This window comes from Lepus europaeus, chromosome 11, assembly GCF_033115175.1.
Source record: "Lepus europaeus isolate LE1 chromosome 11, mLepTim1.pri, whole genome shotgun sequence".
In the NCBI taxonomy this organism is placed as follows: Eukaryota; Metazoa; Chordata; class Mammalia; order Lagomorpha; family Leporidae; genus Lepus; species Lepus europaeus.
The window spans coordinates 88,172,400-88,195,009 of record NC_084837.1 but is presented as its reverse complement, the minus strand read 5'-3'; the positions used below and the strand labels follow the sequence as shown (position 1 = coordinate 88,195,009).

General features: G+C 52.0%; 2 protein-coding genes across 2 annotated transcripts; one reads left to right on the top strand and one right to left on the bottom strand.

Moving 5' to 3' along the window:
• Positions 1-3,172: 3,172 nt before the first annotated feature.
• Positions 3,173-20,218, bottom strand: LOC133770601 (DIS3-like exonuclease 1). Its single transcript, XM_062206657.1, has 17 exons — positions 20,080-20,218; positions 19,190-19,340; positions 17,190-17,277; positions 15,680-15,877; positions 13,907-14,083; positions 13,462-13,537; positions 12,744-12,884; positions 11,534-11,703; positions 10,458-10,619; positions 8,578-8,822; positions 8,038-8,130; positions 6,455-6,988; positions 5,529-5,683; positions 5,267-5,442; positions 4,551-4,696; positions 3,554-3,734; positions 3,173-3,463 (listed from the first exon to the last, which is right to left on the bottom strand). Exons 1-17 carry the CDS (start codon positions 20,216-20,218, stop codon positions 3,173-3,175), a joined length of 3,123 nt encoding a protein of 1,040 aa, XP_062062641.1.
• LOC133770600 (mitochondrial import inner membrane translocase subunit TIM14-like) lies at positions 20,217-21,893 on the top strand. Its single transcript, XM_062206656.1, has 2 exons — positions 20,217-20,398; positions 21,557-21,893. Exons 1-2 carry the CDS (start codon positions 20,217-20,219, stop codon positions 21,891-21,893), a joined length of 519 nt encoding a protein of 172 aa, XP_062062640.1.
• Positions 21,894-22,610: the final 717 nt, after the last annotated feature.

Genomic DNA, 22,610 nt, shown 5'->3' with positions numbered 1-22,610 from the left:
CAGTGCTGTGGCATAGTGGGTAAAGCCAATGCCTGTGGTGCCAGCATTCCACATGGGAAAGCAGTACAGGATAGCCCAAATTCTTGGGCCTCTGCACCCATGTGGGAAACCTGGAAGAAGATCCTGGCTCCTGGCTTTGGATTAGCTCAGCTGTTGTGGCCATTTGGAGAGTAAACCAGCAGATCGAAGATTCTGTCTCCACCTTGCCTCTCTCTAACTCTGCCTTTCAGATAAATAAATAAATCTTTAAAGAAAAAAAAAGGGGGGGGGTGTTACAGGATAGGAAGTGGAACAGTTGGGATGTGAACTGGTGCTCCCATATGGGATGCTGGCATTATAGGTGACAATTTAACGCACTGGACCACAATACAGCCCACCCATGACAACTGAGATGAAGGTAAAACTATTACTGACAACAATGGCTCTTTTTTTTTTTTTTTAAACCAACATATACCTGAAAATAGATGGTTAAGGATCACTTTCTATTTATAAGATTAACACATACTTACAACAGCCAAGGGTGCACCAGGCCAAAGCTAAGATCCAGGGATTTCCTGCAGGTCTCATACGTGGGTTGCAGGAATCCAGGGATTTGTGCCATTGTCTGCTGCCTCCTAGGTGTTGCACAGGAAGTGGGAAGTAGAGGCACTCCATGCAGGCATGCAGTCGTCCCAAGTGGCAGCTTAACCTGCTGTGCCACAGTGCCCACTCTTTAAAGTGGACATGAAATTATCCAATCATTGGTTTTTTATGTTTTATTTTATTTGAGAGGCAGAGTTGAACAGTGCTCCCCATCCCCTGGCTCACTTCTGAAACCCCCAAGACTAGGCTGGGCCGAAGCCAGAAGCTGGGAACTCAGTCAAGGTCTCCCACATGGGTGGCAGGAAGCTGGAATCAGGAGCCAGAGCTGGGAGTCAAACCTGGCATTCTGATCCAGGTGTCTGAACCATGAGGCCAAGTGCCTGGCCCTCTTTGTGATCTCAGTGGACTTCCTCCATATATGAAGAGGTTTGTATTTCTAAGACAGTGATCAAAATTAGGTTTCTGAAGAGATTTGTGTACATGAGGTGAGACAGAATCATGTAATTAAAATCAGTGATAATGGTTTGGTTTCTCTTTCAGATACGTTAATGGACACACCCAGAACACAGACTGTTGAAGAGGTGAATACTGGGGAGGATCTAGAGGCGGAGGGACGTGGGTCAAGCAAGGCCATTTCCATTTGTCCACAGAACGGTGCCGCAGCCACTTCTGTAAATGAAGAGGAGGAATTAAAGACAGAGGAGACACCAGCGGACCGAGCCTGTGGAGCTTCGTGCACCTAGGGCTGCTGCTGTGGCTGTACGGCCTCTGCCTGTGCCTGTTGAGTCATGGTTCTGCAGGCGCAGGAGGAGTGTGTATCGTCTGTGTGTGGAAATCCTTAGCTGATAAATCGTACGCCTATTCCTGCTAACTTTGTCACATTACGCTAATTTATTCTCTGTGGCATTGATTTTTGTACAAGTATGACGTCTAAATACATGATCCCTGGGAAATAAGCAGCAGCCGTTTTGAATGTCTTCAGTAGATTCCGGGATGTGTAATGTGTATTTGCATCTTGAAACAACTGTTGCTGTGGAGTGTGTCTATTTTTAAACAGCAAAAACACAAATTCCTATTCTCTTTAGGAACATTTCTTGTTGCTATTTAGTTCTGTAATTTACACTTTCAGTATATACATCTGGTTGACGCTTTACCCAGCCCCAGTGAGTTGAAAATCCAGCTCTAGGTCTGCCCAAGTAATTGGGCCATCTTCTCCTGCTTACCTAGGCACATTAGCCGGGAGCTGGGTCAGAAGTGGAACAGCTGGGACTTGAACCGGCCAGTTTCAATAGCAAGCTTTTAGTTTTTGGGGAGTCATCCACTGGATCACTCCCCAGATGGCCGCCAGGGCCAGGCCAGGAGCATCTTCCCGGTCTCCCACGCAAGTCCACTGCTATCCCAGACCGTAGCAGAGCTGGATGGGAAGAGGAGCAGCCTGGACTAGAACCAGGGCCCATATGGGATGCTGGCACCGCAGGTGGAGGATCAACCTACTGTGCCATGGCGCTGGCCCCAGACTGCAGTTCTCACGTCTGCATCCCACATCAGAGCACTGGTTCAAGTCCTAGCGGCTCCACTTCAGATCCAGCTCCCTCTAATGCGCCTGGGAAAGCGGTGAAAGGTGGCCCAAAGACTCGAGCCCCTGCACCTGCGTAGGAGACCCAGGTGGAGTTCCCGGTTCCTGGTTTTGACCTGGCCCAGGACTGGTTGTTGCAGCTGTTTGGGGAGTCACCTGACAGTTGGCTGAGCCCTTTCTCTCTGGGTCTCCTGCTTTTTTCAGATGAATTTTTTCTAAAAGAGCAAAACAAAGTCGGGGGGTCGGGGGGGACTCTGTGGCATACTAGTTGAAGCTTCTGCCTGTGGCACTGGCATTCCATATGGGCGTCGGCTCGAGTCCTGACCCGCTTCAGATCCTAAGATGCTAAGCGGCAGAAGATGGCCCAAGTGCTTGGGCCCCTGCCACGCTGTTGGAGCCGTGGATGGAGTTCGATTCCTGGGTTAGACCTGGCCCAGCCCCAGCCATTGTGGGCATTTGGGGAGTGAACCAGCAGATGGAAGACCTCTTGGTCTTCCCCCGTCTGTGGCTCTGCCTCAATTAAATGAGTAGATCTTAGATCAGGTCTGCTAGTAAAAGACAAGAGTAGCACCACTTCTTTCTAGTGCTCCTCCATCAGGGCACTGTCCCATCTGTCCCCTCAAATCTTCACCATGAGACAGTTATAAAGGAGAGGAATATCTTCCATCCATTGGAAAACATCTTTAAAGAAATTGTATTCCCAAAGATTGTGCCCTTCGAAAAGGAAGCTGAGGACACATTGTAAGAAATACATTTATTATTTATGGTAAATATGCCCAATCAAGACGTCACATACACTGTGGTTCACAATCTGCTGGGAAGATGAGGGCACACAGAATTCATCACTGTCCCAGGGCATCTTAAGCAGATGCAGCACTTGAAGTTGTCTCCATAGCAACAGGAGGTAGCTACACAATTATAACGGTACAATATGTACTACTGTTTATCCTGTACAAATCACAGGATTCGTGCAGTAAATGTAAAAATAGTCAGTCGTGACTGACACTGAAAGTTTCATAGAATTCCAAGATGGCTCGAAAGGTCCTGGATCGCTCGATTCTTCATCTCTTCCAGGAGAGTGTAGAGGCTCTCTCCCTCTGTCTGCCGAAACTGCCGGTATTCCTCAGGGAGATTTTCTTTGCCGTCTTCGGCACACTGAGTGTTTCCCCCCACTAACTCTCTCGTGGGTGATGGGGAGCTTTGGGGAGTATGCCTTGCCTCTGGGTCCACGGAGGCTTTCTTGCTTATGATTTCCAGTTGTAGGTTATTGGGATGATACGGTTTTACTTGTGCAGATATTTTCACCTGTCACAGGAAGAGGAGAGATGTATTCCCGAATTGCATTCTCTACTTTGCATTGGAAAGGACACACACAAGGCACCCGCACAGCCTTACCGTAACGTGCTCGAACATGCGGAAAGCGACGCCTTGCCCGCTGGATGTGACACGGTCTGTCCTCTTGTACCATCGCCTGGGTGCTCCTGGGGCCCAGCTGCCAAGGTTTTCACCACTGGGCCCCAAATGGAGGACACAGCCATCTTTGGTTTTCAGCTGTGCGCTTCCTTTAATCCCATACCTGAATCATTGACACATAAGACAGTAGTCTTAGTATGCAGATTTTTCACTTATCTACACAGTGTTCCTTTTGTAGTGCAAGCAAAACAGGCCAGCGCTGTGCCTCAACAGGCTAATCCTCCGCTTTGCGGCACTGGCACCCCGGGTTCTAGTCTCGGTCAGGGTGCCGGATTCTGTCCCGGTTGCCCCTCTTCCAGGCCGGCTCTCTGCTATGGCTCAGGGGTGCAGTGGAGGATGGCCCAAGTGCTTGGGCCCTGCACCCCATGGGAGACCAGGGGAAGCACCTGGCTCCTGCCTTCGGATCAGCGCGGTGCACCAGCCACAGCGGGCTGGCTGCGGCGCCATTGGAGGGTGAACCAACAGCAAAGGAAGACCTGTCTCTCACTGTCCACTCTGCCTGCCAAAAAAAAAAAAAAAAAAAGCAAAACAAGTGTTTGCCTGCATCCCATATTGGATGTGCTGGTTCGAGTCCCAGGTATTCCACTTCCCTGCTGATGTGCCTGGGGAGGAGGTGAATGTGACTACTGCTCCATACATCAAGCGGCGTTCCAAGATCCTGGCCAACTGTGGCCATTTTGGGTGGGAATGAGTCGATGGAGGATCTACTTCGCATCCGCCATCTTTCAGATAACTCACTGAGTTAGAAGGTGCACTGTTCTCCCATCTCCCACTTTGCCTTTCTATTTAGGCATCCTTACAATATGTGTATAGGGAACCTCCAGAAGCAGTGGTTTACTAATCTCGTCTGATGCGCTGTGCGTGCTCTCTGCAGCTGAGGCAGGCTTTCTTACTCCCTACTGCAGCAGGTGGGACATACCTTGGGATGTAGAGCTGCACAGCGGTGTCCCGGAAGCCATAGATGATCCCGTCGGCAACGCAGCGCTCGTCTCGGTCTGCATCTTTGTCTCGGAAGAAACGGCACTGGAAGAGTTCCGTTGCCTGCCTTTGGCACAGTTTCGCAGCCTGTAAGAAGCCACAGGCCCAGGGCCTGGTCAGAGATCCCCTCCACAAGGTTACAGCAGAGAGCGATTCCCATAGCCACTGCTCTCTGCTGTCCTGGGAACACCCAGGATCGTTGCCGGTGTTCTGTCTGCGCACCTCTAGACCTGGGAAGGCCATTTCCAGGAACTTCTCCAGGCCCCATCATCATGCCAAGTCTAAAACTCGAGTTCTTCCGCGAGAAGCTTCTCTAACCTTTCCTGCTGGGATGGGCTGTGCAGGAACAACCATGCGAATTTTACAGAGCATGGTCCAACAGCAGTGCTGTATCCTCTCGTTTGCGCTGTCCAGAACCTCAGTGGTGAGGTCTTCCTGTCTGTGTGATGTGAACCTTCCCACCTTTTGAGGACGTGTAATTTAGGGTGAAGTCCAAGTCCATGCAACTTTCCCCTCTTACATTTGTGAATGGATTGGGAGCATGGGTCAGATCCTTCTGGACTAACGTGATCGTTTGCTGGACTACCATGGCACTAAAGTTGAGTACCCAGCACAGCTCACCAAGAGGCAATGGCTAAGAATTTAAAAACCTCCTACCCTGTGTCGTTCGTTGATATGATCACACAGCTCCTCGAGACTTCGTTCACTTAACAAATTCAGCTCCATTTCCGGTTTGTCTCTTGCAATAGCTGCACTCAGTAATCGATGTACTATGATATCGGCATATCTCCTTATTGGTGAGGTAAAGTGAGTATATTTGTCCAGTCCAAGTGCTGTGAAGAGAAACCAAACGATTGAAGATCAGATTTGGAAACAACTTGCTCCAGGCTATGGCAACCCAGGACCCTTTGTCACTCACCATAATGGTGGAACTCGTGCTCCCTGCAGGAGCCTGTCGAGAAGTAGAGTGCGTTGGACATGGCCAGCGTCGCCATGTTCCGCAGCAGCTTGTTGACTGTTGGGTCCGAAACGTCGTGCGCGTTATCCAGGGAAAGCGCCAGGGACCTGTTAGAGCTGACAGAACAGAGGAGCCCGGTTTTGCTCCAGGCACGGACAAGGCAATGTGTTCGGAAAAGCCTCCCGTCCCCTCTAAGTAACTTCCTCTGCCAGCAGGGAGACGTGTTTCATTCACGACCACATTTCAGAAGCAGCTCTTCTCTTCTACTACAGCAGCCTAGAGCTCCAGAAGTAATGCTACACTTGAGTGTCCCCCGAGTTAAGATTGTCCCTGCTGCGGCTGGCATCCCATATGGGTGCTGGTTCGAGTCCTGGCTGCTCTACTTCTGATCCAGCTCTCCGCTGTGGCCTGGGAAAGCAGTGGAGCATGCCATCCATGAGGCAGACCCAGAGAAAGCTCTTGATTGGCTCAGCTCCAGCCATTGCCACCAATTGGGCAATGAACCAGCAGGTGGAAGACCTCTCTGCCTCTCTAACTCTGCCTTCTAAATTTTTTATCGAATTATTGCCCCAGCACAACACCTCCTAAGATGCACAAACAATCCCGAGTTTGTTAAGTAGGTCTGGGAACAGGCATTGAGGCCCAACAGGCTACGCCTCCACCTGATACTGGCATCCCGTACGGCTTGTGATCCAGCTCCCTGCTCATGGCCTGGGGAAAGCACTGGCAGATAGCCCGAGTTCTTTGGTCCCTACCCCCATGTGGGAGACCCAGATAAGCTCCTGGCTTTGGATCAAGGCCCAGCTGGGGAGGGAACCCACGGGTGAAGAACCCTTGTAGCTCTGCCTGCTAGCTAGTGACTGTGCAGCCCAGCCTGGCGCTCCTACCTCGTATCAATGTAGAACCCTCCGGCCTGGGCGCTCTGCTTGAGCTCCGAGAAGAGGTTCTGGCGTGGAGGCGGGTGCCGGCGCAGCAGGGCCTGCCTGGGGAAGCTTTCGTAGATTTTCCTGGCCACCCAGTGGTTGGCGAGTATCATACACTCCGCCACCATCCGATGGACTGTACGTTGCTGCCGGGGGACGAGGTCGAGAATGTTCCTCTCGTCATCGAACAGCACACCGATTTCAATGCCGTCCAGATCTAAGGCACCATCGAGACCTCGCTGTGCCCGGAAGTGGCTGGCTATGTCTGCCAACTTTTCAATCGCCCATGTTAGTTCCTGCAGCCTGTCTTCTTTCTCCTTTTTGTCCATATCTTGGAATTCCTTCATGTCATTTGTGATGCCCAAGTTCCCATCGAGGAGCTCCTGAGCTGCTTCGTAGGAGAGTTGGTATGTGGAATGGATAATTGACCTTCCATACCACACACTCTTAATCTCGTAGGTGGTCCTATGCAGTTCCCAGATGACACTCATAGCGTATCTACAAAAGCAGTAACATCAACAATGTCACTATCCACACCTTCACCCCTTGCAGCAAGAGAACTGAACCTTCAATGTGATTTGACTGAAATGACATTTCTACAGGTTTCTGCTCCAACTAGACAGAAATATGAGGCATACCGCCGACACTGGTTCATGCCAGATGCCCACAATAACCACAACTGGGGCAGGCGTTAAGCCAGGAGCTAGGAAATCCCATCAGGTCTCCACCACGGGTGGCAGTGGCCATCTTCTGCTGCATCCCCAGGCTCCTTAGCAGGAAGGTGGAATGGAAGTGGAGCAGCCAGGACTGGTGTTGGATGTTGACCCAAGTGCCAGGGCCAGTGCTGTGGCACAGTGGGTCAAAGTACCATGTGGCAGTGTCAAGGATGTAGTTCCAACCCTTCTATCAAGTGGGCAGAGAGAAGCAGACAAGGTATTGTGTGCAAGCCTATGGGAAATGAGGCATCCTGCACTGCTGGTGAGCATGTGCCTGGTGTGATCCCTGAAGGCAATTCGATCCTATTCACACTGACGCATGGGCTCCAGCTCAGATCCCACCTCCTGAGATTCCCCCCTGTCCTTCTGAACATGCAAAATTCAGCGCAGCTTTGCTTGTAATAGGACAATGGGCAAATACCTGACTTTCCAGTTCTTAATGTGGAATTATCTCCAAGACACATGAACTGCTCCATTTAAAAAAACGCTAGGTGTGTAAGAAAGGAGATCATGTGTGTGCAGTATTGTCTCTAGAAAGGTTAAAGTCCTGGCTGCTCCTCTTTTGATCCAGCTTCCTGCTAATGAGCTTAGCAAAGTAGCAGATCCTGGCCCAAGTGCTTGGGCCCCTGCCATTCACTGTCTAACTCTGCCTTTCAACTAAATCTTCAAAATACAGATAGAGGTACAGATAGAGGGAGAGCAGAGGCAAGCGGTGAGGAGGGACAGGGAGGCTAGGGGAACAAGATCAGGCGTTCGGGTCGGGCACAGACCAGCACAGGGTGGCTGGGGAGGAGAGCACAGTAGAACCAAGGGCTACAGTCGTGAGCTCACCTGTCAACTCCGCGCAGCAAAGAGCACACATTGGAGCTAAGGACGGAGGGCAGCATGTCATAGCGCCGGTCGGGCAGGTAGTACGTTGTGGCCCTGGAAACACATAGGCAGTGAGACTGTCAGCAGACATAGGCCCGCGGGCTGCAGGGTCCCACAGGGAGGAGACAGCCAGAAATCACTGCCCAGAATCCGAGGCCGTTTGCCTCTTCATCAAGTGCTAAAACGATCCCCATGGACCCACTTTGCTCTGACACTGCTCGGGGCACATTCTTCCGGGAAGGCAAACTGACATCCATCTTGCTCGTGGAAGCCAAATTGGAGTGTGATGACCCCATGCGTGACATCAAATAACACATTCCTATGTGACAACTTAGCCCGTGACCCGTTTGTGGGAGACAGGAAAGGCAAGCTGAGCCAGTCACTGAACTCTAGTTGGTGTGTGGGTGTGTGGGGTGGGGGTTCCTGGATGAAACCATCAGCAGGGCACCAACAGATTCATCTGAAAGTCGCAGGCATTCCAAGGCTTGCACACGGCCTTACCTAGCCCTAGCTTCGTTATCCAGGCAAGATTTCGGCTTCACAAAGTGGGTTACATCTGCTATGTGAACGCCCAGCTCCAGGTTGCCGCTGCTCAGAGTGCGCACGGACAGCGCGTCGTCCACATCCTCACACCCTCTTGGGTCAATTGTGAACACGAGATTCGTTTGCCTTAGATCTCTGCGGTCTTGTTCTTCGGGGTCCACGCTCCAAGGCTCCTCTGGGGTGTTCACCGGCAACTCGCCCATCTGCAAGAGAGACCACCTTCTCAGCCATTTGCCTCCTCTGACCCTCAGGGGCTCAGTTCCATTCTGCGTCATCCTGTGCTGGCCTCCGATGGGTCAGGTGCTGTGCCTCCTGCCCTGGAGGCCCTGGGGGTTTGACGGGAGACCTCCCACCAGCCTTGTTAGCGGACTGGAGCCAGCAAGAGTGGCAAATTCTAAGAGCGCATGTACCCCTTTCCACAATGATCCACGTTTCAATGTCTTTGGCCTGTTCTGGTCCAACCATGGGGGACAAAATCTAAGGCATCGCATATATTAAAAAATGATGCCAGGGGGGCTGGCACTGTGGCGCAGCAGGTTCACACCCTGGCCTGAAGTGCCAGCATCCCATACGCGTCTTAGCTGCTCTCTTCCGATCCAGCTCTCTGCTCTGCTCTGACAGTCCTTGGGCCCCTGCACCCACGTGGGAGACCCGGAAAAAGTTCCTGACTCCTGGCTTTGGATCGGCACAGCTCCAGCCGTTGTGGCTGTCTGGGGAGTGAACCATCGGATGGAAGACCTCGCTCTCTCTGCCTCTCTTCTCTGTGTAACTGACTTTCAAATAATAAATCTTTAATAAAAAGATGCCAGGGATGATTACAACAGGACCAAAAAGTATGGTCCTTTCTCTCCCTGTCCCTGTCTTGACCATCAGCTTGCAGTGAGTTGAGGCCAACAGGGAAGAGAGAATTCTCGTCCTGTGACCTCTAAACCCACTTTATGGAATCATTTTCTCCAAGAGCTGCCAGACAAGTCAACAAAATAATGGCCAGGAACTACTGTAAAACATGAACATTTAACGACGTAAAGCATTCTCAAATATTTGACGAGGATAGCTCTGGTTCTGCCAAAACGCTCATACTCCTAATGGCGGTGCAAGCTGGGAAACAGTCTGCCAACAAGTAACAAAGCTACTTCAATGTTCCCTTTGACTTGGAAAAGGTAATCCTTAACGTGAGATTACCAAGGGAAGGATTGACCACATTAAAAAAGTAATGTTGCTGTATATGGAGTAGCTTTTTTATAATACTGAATAGAAATAACAGGCCAACAGCCAAATGGCTGAGCACACAGGGGCACATCAATATACAGTAGTTTACCATTAACTGTTAAAACCACATAGGCTCTGCCAACATGTAATAATTAAGCAAAAGAAACCTATCAGCGAATAGCACATTCAAGAGAATAGCTATTATCTGTTTCTAATGACGTGGAAGTGATGGAAAAGCCAATGTGTTGTGTTTGTGGGCTTTCCGTTTTCTGGAAAGTCTAGGAAAGCTGCGTCACGAGCATTGCTCCCAGATCTAAGGCTCAGACGTACAAGCATCCTGGACTCTGCTCCCTGTTGCTGGGCTTGAATGATGGGTAGAGACGGAGCTCTGCTGGGGATACAACCAGCTCTCCTCGACTTGCCGGATGGACCTATCCTGACCAGGAGACACCGACCTGCCACTTTGAAACATAGTTGTAGGATCTACAGATTTGAGAGCTCCACTGGAAACTGACTTGGGTCTGGTTGAGGGTTATCTGTGGCTTCCCAGCGAGTCGCTGGAGTCTAGAGATCTTTCCCTGTGTGCATAACATGTCTGCCATTAGACCAGAGGCCTCCGGGAATCTGACCTGGGCTTCAGAGAAGGGCCGCTCGGAGATGTCGTGCTCCACGAGCAGAGACTTCATTTCCCCTTCCAGGTCTCTACTTGTTCCCAGTGTCCCTACGACGTGTCCGTCCGGATACCTCGAACCCAGGTCCCAGGAATCAATGTGGACGACTGCTTTGCAACACTGCAGGAGAAGGTACATAAAGCATTAGCCTCGCCTCCAGGGTTCCGTGGGTTATTGAAAGCATTCGCTAACGAGAGGTTCGAGACAGTTCTATAGAGGGTGGCCAGTCTGCAGGGTGGCGTGTTTGATTCTGGGACTTGCCAGGTGGTATGGAATGGCCTGGCCCAGTGCTTTTGCAGTGGGAGGCCTTTCTTCGGCATCAAATAAGGAGGCTGGAATGTGCCACCTGTGAACAGCCAGCTGGCTCACACTTGCAACACAAGCCGGGAACCCAATGGTGCAGGGTTCAGGGTAAGTTCCGGAACCTAGGTCTCAGATTGTAGGAGGTACTTCGAAGTCCGGGTATCAGTGTCAACAGGACCCTCACTGTCTAGCAGTTTCAGCAAGCCATTGAAACAGGCCCCTGGGAGCCTGTCACAAGGCTTAGGGTGTCCGAGGGACAATGACCAGGCTAGTGGGCTGCATAGCTGGAGGCAGGTGATGCTGGACAGTGCCTAGTCTCTTGGCGACAACACGTCTTCCCTCCCACCTATATTCCTTCACGGATAATCGATTCTTTGAAGAGCTTCTACATCATCCCTACGAGGCACAGGGCTTGTATTTCTACCTTGCTTGCTGGAAGAAAGCGCGTTCGTGTTGGCCAAGTGCAGCTGTTGGAAGCTTCTCCATTGGTCAGCAGGACAATGTATTCTCTCTGGCTGTCCTACAGAGCGCTTTCTAGGACGTGCTCAAGCCTTCATTTGTTAGCATAGACCACTTACTAGATGGCACCTATATATTTAGGATTTAACAGCACCTTGGAATGCCAGGTGCCACCCACAATTTATTTGCAAAGGAATTAACAGTGCTTTCTGGCACTGATCCAAAAGCTGGCCACGACAGAAGCAGGGCAGCCATGGGGCAGTGTCCTTTACCTGGTACTTTTCAGCCTGTGTCCTGTGGATCTGAATTCTGGGGATCCTACAGTCCCATGGCACAGCAACATATTTCTTTGTTTTCCTGCTGTAATACTGTATATCCTCCTTTGATGGAAAGGTTACTATATAATCGCGCTTGTGTTTCTGAGTAATGCCCACCACATGTCCTGTGGAAAACAAATCACAAGGGTTAGCCAGCTAGCTGTCATCTAACTGTCCCTGTCCCACTTTTCCAAGCACTTAATTCAAGGGAATCTTTGAAGATTTGCCTTCTTAGCCATTTCAAACATGTAGACTTTCTAGAGATGCCCGATTTTTTTTTTTTTTAAACATGGATAATCTTTTGGTAGCTTTTTTCTATGGGTTCGGAGGTGACATTTGGAATCCTGCTTTTTCTTTTGCCATTACCTCATTGATTTAGGGTTTCAGTATCTTGGAAAATCAAATCATTCTCACCCTTGTTTTATTAAGGAAATAAACTTGTTGGGGCCAGCACTGTGGTATAGCTGGGTGAAGCCATGGCCTGCCAAGCAGGCATCCCACGTGGTTGCCTGTTCATGCCCTGGCTGCTGATTCAGCTCCCTGCTAACGGTCCAGGAAAAGCAGCAGAGGATGACCCAAGTGTTTGGGCCCCTGCAACCCCTGTAAGAGACCTTGATGAGTTCTTGGCATACAAGAACTATTACTTTTCATTGCAAAATAATCAATTACCTATTTAAATATGCTTATTCTATTGAGAGGCAGAGAGAATGAGTTCACATCCACCTGCGAGTTCACTCCCTAAATACCCACAAGGCTAGGAACAAGGCTAGAGGCTACATCAAGGAGCCAGCATCTCACTCCAGGTCTCCTATGCGGGTGGCAGGAACCCTACCTGGGCCATCACCACTGCCTCCCAAGGATTAGAAGGGAGCTGGAATCTGAGCCTATATTGACCCCAGGGATTGCGGTGTGGTATGCAAAAGGGCTGGAGGTGGCAGCTGCTTTGAATAATGACAGAGCACAGGCTGGAATGCAATGAGAACTTGTTTGGGGAAAGCGGTAACCATGTGTCCCATGCTGGTTACCTCGATGCAGCCATTCTGCAGGATGTCCATACATCACAACTGGTCTGCCACTTTCAATGAAATTGCCCTATTCCTGGATTGCTGAGAAATACCCAATTCTGGAAGAAGGCTGGATGCCAGGGTGGCATCCGCTGGCTCACCTGTGGGCATATACTCGCCGGCCTCGCGACCCGTGGCCGTTCTCCTCTTCCAGAGGGATTCAGGGAACAGCTTCACTGCTACCCGGTCTCCGTGGAGCGCGCGGTTCCGGGGATTCATCCCGTTGATTAGGATTTCATAATCTAGTGTTTGGGGCAGCAGAGAAATCACGACGTCAAGGGGGCTTCTGCTCCAGGGAGGCCCGAGTCCTCTTATTCACCGCCTTGCCCTCCGAAGGCAGAGCCACACTTGTGTGCTTCTGCAGGCTGGGGCTGGAGGCCCTGTGCACACGCTCTCCCCAGGGCCGCCTCCTGTCCCTCTTGCTCCTCTTCCCACCCTTTCCTGCTCATGCCCTATCCAGGCTTTTCCTTTCTCCACCCAGAGGTCAGTATGAACCAAGAACTACACTCCATCTCAGGACAGCTCATTTACCTGGCTTTCTCCCCCCATTTGCATTCCTTTCGAAAGCTCGGGGAGCCGACAGACCACACTGAGGCAGGACAGAGCAATGTTTTTAAACCACAGCCACAGAGCCTTGGATCCAAGCTCAGCTTACTGGTTCTGAGACCTTAAGTTTATAAAAATGAAGTGAAAATGTAGGGAACTCTTCTCCACACCCCCTCACTGCTACCATGAGATTGGGGTGTCAGTAACACCTTTGCTTCCTTGTTGTGTGCTATCAAGTCAGGTGGAAATGTAGGTGAGGCTTATATACTGTACCTTCTTCACTCTGCTCTGTGTCCTGCACGCGGACAAATGCTTCCGCTTTTGTTTGTCTATTCACACACAATATTCCCTAAAACCAGAAAAAAAATCAATGTGGTCAACAGTTTTTCTGCCCATTTTCCTTCCAAGTGCTATGAACAACAGTCGTCACTAACACCTATCCACGTGGTCAGGAGCCCTGAACAAATCTTATCTCGAAACCAGTGACAGGAGGCAGGTACACAACTGCTTCGGTCTCTGGTCTTGAGGCTCAGGACACCACACAACGGAACGGCATCATTCCAGAGTGGCCGCCAACTGGACAGCCAACATCGAGGGACACGGGCCCAAGGCTGTGTGCACGTCCACTGTCCTGGCTTGCCTGTTCCCATCTGGTTTGCAGCCTCAGGCCGCCAGGAGGGGAAGGAAACAGCTGTTGCCTCTTCATGGCAGCCCTCACCTCCACGTAGCGGCCAGACTGTAGCCCAGCTTCTAGAACGTCCGGGGGGAGATAGTGGTTGTAATTAAGTCCTGAGGCTTCCAAGCGCTCCAGCTTTTCTTCATACAGGGCTTCATCAGTGAAGTCACAGGAGCTGTGGGCAGCCTCCAGATCCGAATAGAACTTTTTCAAATACTCCTGTGTCGTACAAAGGCATGGAGAAACAGGATCAGAACAGGACTGTGTGGTGGCACTATCCAAGCCCCGGCTGGCACTGCCGTCTGCATGGTGAGGAATGACCACAGCAGTCCCCTCCTGAGCCTCCTGCTGCCACTGAGTGGTTTTCTCCCTTCCTGTTAAAGCCCGAGACTCAGAGGAAGCCCAGGGGGTAGGGACCCGGACTTGGCACCTTGAAGGTGCCCAGGGGGTAGGGACCAGGACTTGGCACCTTGAAGTCTTTCCGATTGCACTTTGTATGGACCTCATGGCTACACACAATGGCCTACAGAGAAGGCAGAGGCAAAAGCTCCTCTTTATATGCTGTGTTAAAGATTGAGGGGCCGGCACCGTGGCTCACTTTGTTAATCCTCCGCCTGCAGCGCCAGCATCCCCTATGGGTGCCAGGTTCTAGTCCCGGTTGCTCCTCTTCCAGTCCAGCTCTCTGCTGTGACCCGGGAGTGCAGTGGAGGATGGCCCAAGTGACTGGGCACCTGCGCATGGGAGACCAGGGGGAAGCACCTGGCTCCTGGCTTCGGATCGGTGCAGCGCTGGCCATAGCGGCCATTCGGGGGGTGAACCAACGGAAGGAAGACCGGTCTCCCTCTAACTCCACCTGTCTAATAATGAAAAAGATTGGAAAGGCAGGGTGACAGGAGCACGCAGAGATCTTGCATCCTCTGGTTCACTTCCCAAATGACCACAGCCAGGGCAGGGCCAGGCCGAATCCAAGAGCCACGAAGAGCAGCCAGGCATTTCCATGTGGGATGCCAGCCCTGCAAGTGGTGGCTTGATCCTCTCCTGGGGTCTTAGCTCACGTCTGTATTGGAATTGAACAGCAAATAGGTTGTCCTCAGTGTCAACACCAGCATTTCCCCCATTCATTTCCGGATCCTGTGGTAACTGCTGTTCTTCCTTTGGTCCTTTCAGAAGTTTTGTCTATGCTCACTTCAGTGCCTCCATGCTATGGTCACCAGCCACTTATCAGCACCAAACTTGTCATTATGGGCCAGCTTGTCTCAGTGCTTCTCCATCTCCAAAGATGCTGGCCTTCCCTTTCATCCAAACTCAAATCTGTTTTCCTGCTCTCACTCACCTTGAGGGGGGCACAGTTGGAGATGCTACACACAATGAGAAGTGTTCTAGACTGCTGGACTACAAAGAAAACTAATTCTCACAAAAAGCAAGGAAATGTAATACTTTTGACTCGACTGTCCTCTGCAGGACAAGACATGATATACTGCCACAGAAAAACACCAGTGACACTGCTATTCATATCCAGCACCCCTGGAAGTCTCTGGCATGCCAGAACACTTCTTTAGAGCAAGGCCACGAAAATCCCATTGGCAAATCTTTAGGAATACATGCTCCTGGGAACCCTCAGAGAACCTACAATTCAGAGTCCAGCTAGGGTTTCTGTAAATCCAGGCGATCGGAGCGTCTCATTAAGTTTCTACCTAGCAGGATGGAACTGCTTCAAGCTCTACTTTCTCTTTTCTGGGTTGCCAACGGGATCTAGACTCCGAGGAGCAACACTGGAAGTGAACACACAGCCATGTACACCACAGCCGGAAATACCTTGAACGTCATGACAGATACTCCTTCGCTCTTCACTTTGAATCTCTTTATGGAATCTTCGTCTGCCACGATGACGATGGGCATCTTCTCCCCGCAGTGCTTATAATACCACAAAGCCGCGGCGTAGATAATCCTGGAACAAAGCACACAGGAGCCCTCACACTGCCAGAATTTCACCGATCTGCCGTCCTCTGGTCTCTTGAGACCATTCGTGCACTCCTCATCCCAAAAAGCTTTGGGCTTCTATTATTGATAAGCCCCAGGTTCTGAGACACACAGAGGAACCACAATTTGCATTTCTTCCTTGAGACACCCTGTCTGTCATATTTTAGCACCTTTTAACTGGAGGGCTCGCACACAGCACCCCACACGATGCCTGGGGAAGCCTACAAGATTTACAGGTGAATCTTTGGCTAACAAGACAAGGCTGCAAACAGCTGAAGACCACGATGCAGTCTGAAACGGAACCATCTAAAATGCCCAGAAATCGGCTGCAAAGTACTTGAACTTGAACACAGTTCTCAGACCCAGGCTGTGCTTCCAAGACTGGGTTGTAAGCACAAGAGAGCCCAACGTGGATAAGCACTTCTGTGGTACTCAGGGGTCCCTGTTGAGAGAAATGCTTTTTCCTCTCAGGTCTTGTCCCCTGAGAAAACCTGGGGCTGCAACAGCACCCAGGATGGATCCATTCCTAGGTGCCTTTGCAGAACGGACGTGTTTAAGAGCTATAGCGATCAGTCGTACGAGGAAAAGATGACATGTTCTACACGGTAAGGTTTCCTTTTGGTGTGCCTAGCACCTGTACCCTGGGCTCACCTTGATGAGTGGCCACCAGACAGAGTCCACACCGCTCAGGAATGTCCCAGCTTTTGGGAGCAGCGAGCCCAATGCCTCTGCACCGGGGATGACTTCGAGGCACATTCTGCATGGCATCTCAGAGGCCACTTCGCAGTGGCAGCTGGGCCTCGTGTCACTCAGCTGGCCACCGTGTCCTAGCGCCATCTCTGGGTATAGCTCCCACCCAGACACTGCCTATCTAAGCGCTTGCGCTGGGCTCTGCTGCTTAGGATGGATCTCAATGAAGCCACTGCACTTTCTCCAAGAGCTTTCAGAATTGTCATCTAGCAGTTTCAGTTCAGTGGGTCTAGCTGGGACTTTAGAACTCATACCCAACACAATGAGATTATCTTATTGGCTTCAAAGCAGGGCCCCTTGTCCCCACACCCATGCCCCAAACATTGCATTATCCTGCAGTTAGGATCTGGGGCAAACTCCCACTGGCTACCTAGATCTTCCTCATCCCGATTTCTAAAATATTTCCATTACATATTCAAATGACATATCTAAACTGCCAACATCATGTGCTTTTAGTATCATGGTTCCCCTAAAAAACTCCTGGTCTGTTTTAGATCAGCTTCCAATGAGGCAGCAAGAGATGCCCGCATGAAAACCACAGCAGATGACCATACCTTTTCTCCCAATCTTTCTTCAACATTTGCTTTCCCCAAGCGTGGTAGCATGAAGCATGGTACTCGTTTGCGAAGAGTACACACTCGTGGCTCGGGTCCTTGAGGAGGCTCCGCAGCTTGTTATAGTACCTGTGCCACGGGGGAGACAAGTCAACGCACAGCAGGCACGCATCTCCATCTTGCCAACCCAAGCCGAGGTCTTTTACAGCAGAAGCCGGGTGGTAGCTTTTGTATGATTTTTCTGCCCAGCTCCACCTGTCCCTTCCAGCAGCGTATAGCCACTTGTATTTTTGTACCTTGGGAAGCATTAACAATTTACTTCTTGCTGGCAGCCCTAGGAAAGGAGAGAGAATCCCAGCCACACTAGCCTGTGCCATAAATCAATGATGAAGTCTCACAGAGCCAGTTTCTAAGAAGGTGCTTTTTAGTAGTTAAGGTTGTATAGAATCACAGAAAACATCTGCCTATTTTAAAGGGATCAAGGGGTTAGTGCTGTGGTACATGTCCATCTTGAGAGCTGCTTCAAGACCCGACTACTCTGCCCCAATCCAGTTCCCTGCTTATGTGGCTTGGGAGGAAGCCAAGTGATGGCTCAAGTCCCTGGGTGCCTTCCACCCCTGTGGGAGACATGGAGCTCCAGCTCTGTCACTTTCAAATAAAGACATCTTAGTACAGAGCAGGTGAAGGCAGTTAGTGCTAAGGTGGGTACCTGACATCTTCAGAGCCCAGCCATGCTTTGGCTTCACACCTTCCCGTTAGACCCCAGGCATCTCAAGTTCAGCCTTCCGGAAACTGATGCATCAAAGCTTACCCGGGTACCACAGAGCCACCACCACCCTGCCTGACACTTAGCAAAACACACAACAAAAACCAAAACAGGTTCACTCCCATACATGCAGGCTTCTTGCATCAGCTACCTATCAGCCAGGCAAAACAGATTAATAAATGGCCTGGAACAGAAATAGGACAGGCAGCAAACAGCAAGTCCCTCTGTGGGCGACAGGTGTGGGCTCTCGGTTGTAACTGAAGAGTGCAGCCACCCTAGCTGTATTTTCTAGTCAGATCAGTGCGCTTGATGGAGCTCAATAACCTGCATGCATGGCAGGTTAGGAGCGTCCCAGCACCTTGAACAGGTCTCCCCAGAACCCAGCAATAGCTTCAGACGGCGGAGGACAAAAAAATTGTATTCGGGCCCAATCACATGCCACGTCTTTTTTAAAAAGGCAGGAGACAAAATGATCTATCATCTACCAGTTTACTCCCTAAATGGTCAAAATGGCCAGGCCTTGCTCAGGCCAAAGAAGTTTCAGCTGGATCTCCCATCTGGGTGCAGGGGCCCCCTCCTGCAGCCTCCCAGGGCTCAAATCAGCAGGAGCCAGACTCAAACCAAGCACTCTGATATGTGAGAACATCCCAAGCAGCAAACACCTGCCCCAACCTTGCTCCTCTCATCTCATCCCTGGAAGTCAACAGGTTTGTAGTAAGAGGGACTAAGACTGTGTGCCCCAAGGCCTCGGAACAGGAGCTCAAGAGGTGCTTACTATGTGCTAAGCCCAGGGGGTCACCTGGAAGCCGCTTTCCTAACTGCTCCTCCCTGGTTTTCACATTCAGTATAAGGGAGACAGGACTAAGCAGTGGAAAAACCAATCCTTTTTCATCAAGTTCACTCACTTTGAGATGTTCAAGAGAAAAGACATTTAAATACCCATGCTTTGCCTGTGAATGTCACAGGAATTGGCTTCGAAAGCAATCCTTAATATTAAAAATATTTTAGAAAACAGGTTGAAAAGGCTCGCAGTGTGTTAGCAATGGGAATAGAACAGCACATTGATTTTAGTAGCAGAAATATGACGCCTGGAGCAGCATTTAAACCTGGATATGAGAAAATATCTACATCTTTGTGTCTGAATAAAATCAACTTCACACTCACTTTAAAATATTCTATCTGGAAAAGTCTGTAAACAATCCAGCTAATGCATATTTTTAACAAACTGACCATTATCTTAAGGATCCTTCTCATTTCCACACAGTACAAACATACCTCCACCCTCTTTCCGAACGCAGAGCGTCAGTCACCGTCTGCAACCAAATGACTCCCTTCAATTCGGGCATTTCCAAGATGTCAAAGTAATGGAAAACGGAGCTGTCTGGGACCATGTAATGGGTCACCCCCGCAGGTAAGAGTTTGCCCACTGAAACACAAAGCACAAGAGAGAGAGCATTTAACCCTCGCTCCTCCCCAGGGGCAAGACACCTTCCAAGAACTGTGTAGATAACGGGACAGGCCCGGGGTCAGCCGCACTGGGCCGCTTCGTGGTGTCTCCAAGCTGCGAGAAATGTGGGCTCCGCGGGGTGGGCGGCTGTCCACGTCCGAGCGTGCACACCTGCGGACGCCCCGCAAGCTCAGCTCGGAGGGAAGCCCAGGGCCGGCAGGGCGGGCTGCCCGGTGCAAGCCACGAGCCGCGCAGCGCTGTCCGCCCTGGCCCGAGCTGCGTGGAGGGGCCCCGGCTGCGCCCCCCGTGCCCTGCGGGGCGGCCACCCGGCGTCGCCGCGGAGAGCCCCGGAGGGGGAGGTCTGGCGCGCACGGCTCCACACCAGCTGCCCGGCACGCGCGCCCGGCCGGGAGGCGGCCTCCCCCCACAGCCGAGTGGGCGGCGCCAGCCTCTGCCGCGCCCCGGCGCGCGCCGGAGCCCGCAGGCCGCCTCAGCCCGTGCGCGGGGCTGGCCGCTCCGGCCCTGGCCGCCGCAGGCCCGCGCCGCCCGCCCCGAGCCCCGGCCGACGAGCGCGCGCCTGGCTCGCAGCGCCGAGCGGTCCGGAGCGCCCGAGCCCGCGCCGCTCCCGCCTCGGAGCCGCGGCCGCGCCTCTCCCGCCGCCCGCCCCGCCCCGCGCGGCCTCCCGGCGCCGCCCGCCCGGCCCCGCAGCGTCTCTGACCGTTGCGGCAGCGCTCGGGCTGGGAGCACAGCGCGCTGCTGCAGGGCACGCAGGGCCGCAGGTAGTGTTCTCTCACGACCCGCAGCGGCCAGCGGTAGACGGCGTTCACGGTGACCAGCCGCTCCGTCTTCTCCAGCATGTTGCTCTCGCCCGCTCTCCAGCAGTCCGAGGAGCTGGACCCCGAACCCGCCGTCCCGGCCTCTCCGGAGTGGGTGAGCCGCGGCCGTCTTCCAGCCTCTGTGCCGCTCATCTTGCTGCTGCTGTGGGATCTCGGAGCTCGGGAAGCAAAGTTGTCCAAAAGTTGTCCAGAAGTGATGGAGTAGGTGGAGGGCAGCGCGTTTATAAACGCTTGGGTTGAAAGGGTTAGGGCGACCAGATGGGATTAGCCCGCCTTTGGGATTCTTCACACCCATGGGTGTGGATGGGGCTGCTAAAAACGCTGAGTTTCAGGGAATAAGTCAGCAGCCCTCCCAGCCCAACGTTGCCCCCTTAGAAAAGGCCGTCTCTGGTCTGACGTGCATGTGTCTTATACTGGCAGAAATTCAAACCATGTGGGTAAAATGGGTAGCAATCCTGAACTTGGAGGCACCGCTGGGCCCTAATTAAACAGCCTTTGCAGCCCCTGGCCGAGCAGTGCTTAGAACTGCCAGGGCCGGGCACCTGGGGGCAGGTTTCCAATCTGAGAACTGCAGCCCCTCCTGAGCTGACACACCCTAGGTGGAGAGGGGGCCCAGTTTGCCTCCAGGCACTCAACCACAGCCTTGGGAAAGCAGCTTGGCCTGCATGGGTCCCTTTTGATCTCACTCCAGGTCCAAGGCGTGGGGCGTTACTATGACCATTTTATAGACTATGATGGGGGTGAAGGCCAGGCTCCCCGGTTATTAGCTGGGGCCATCACCAGGGAATCAGGACAGCTCTACAGGTGATGGCCATGTGTTCAGAGGAATGAAACAGAGGCACTTCACCTGGGGAGGTGACTAGAGGGCACCCGGTGAAGGTGAGTGACGGCAGCTCAACCGGGGCTGGGACACACGGCCCCCTCCCCCACCCCGATGCTGCAGTGGGCAGGCCTAGGGGTGCCCACTCACCCACCCACTCAGGGTAGCAAGCTGCTTTGCAAGTGTCAGATGGTGTGGACAAGATCCAACATGGAGCTCCATCAAAGAGGCAGGCAGCGCAGAGCCGGTCAGCAGGCCAGAGCACAGGAAAGCCCAGAAGGCGACCAGCACTGCCAGAGGCCCCTTCTCCCTCAGGAGGTCCACGCTGGAGACCCCAGAGGGCGGGGTGTGGCCACAGTTGTCCCCCATGTAAAAATGCTTCTGGATTCCACGGGAAGCCTGTGCTTGGGCTGTTTGTGAGTGTAGCTAGCGGCTCCTCGTTTTGGGGTAATGGCGTCTGGTTCGTGGCTGTGGCCCCCAGACTGGGATGTACCGTGCTCCCGGTGCAGGCAGGGGAGCTGAGCCCAAGCCGTGGCCAGTGCAGTAGCGGTCGGATTGACCATTGCTGCTGCAGGATTTGCAGGCCGTTATGTGTTGCAAGCTATGAAGCATATGGAGCCAGGTCTTCAAAGTCTCCCGAAATCGGCCTTCAGTGGCGGCGATTACAGAGGGGGGTTTGAACCCAAAACGACAAAACGAGCAGCATTAATACCAGGTGTAAGCCCTACTGCCAACAAAGGAAAAATAAGAGATGCACATCGAGGAATTATGCTTTTAAATCACCCAGACAAGGGAGGATCTCCTAATACAGCAGCCAAAATCAGGGAAGCTAAAGATTTACTAAAGGTCAAGCTAAAACATGAAGTAACTACATGAATTTTCAGTTCATGTTAGCATGTGTATATGAGTACCAACTTTTTATAATAAAATACCTCAGGTACAGTTTTTAAAAATAATTTAGAACAAACAAACAAAAAAAAAGCTTCTGACAGCTCCCTGCTAAAACAGCAGAGGATGCCGGCGCCGTGGCAAAACAGGCTAATCCTCCGCCTTGCGGCGCCGGCACACCAGGTTCTAGTCCCGGTCGGGGCACCGATCCTGTCCCGGTTGCCCCTCTTCCAGGCCAGCTCTCTGCTGTGGCCAGGGAGTGCAGTGGAGGATGGCCCAAGTGTTTGGGCTCTGCACCCCATGGGAGACCAGGAGAAGCACCTGGCTCCTGCCATCGGAACAGCCCGGTGCGCCGGCCGCAGCGCGCTACCGCGGCGGCCATTAGAGGGTGAACCAATGGCAAAGGAAGACCTTTCTCTCTGTGTCTCTCTCTCTCTCTCACTGTCCACTCTGCCTGTCAAAAAAAAAAAAAAAAAAAAAAAAACCAAAAAAACAGCAGAGGATGGCCCGAGTCCTTGGGCCCCTGCACCCGCGTGGGAGACCCCGAAGAAGCTCCTGGCTCCTGGCTTTGGATTGGCGGAGCTCCGGCCAGCCATTGAGGCCATTAGGGGAGTGAACCAGCAGATGGAAGACCTCTCTCTCTGTAACTCTGCCTTTCATATAAAATGTATAAAATAAATGTTGGACAGGGCGTGTGTTTGGAGC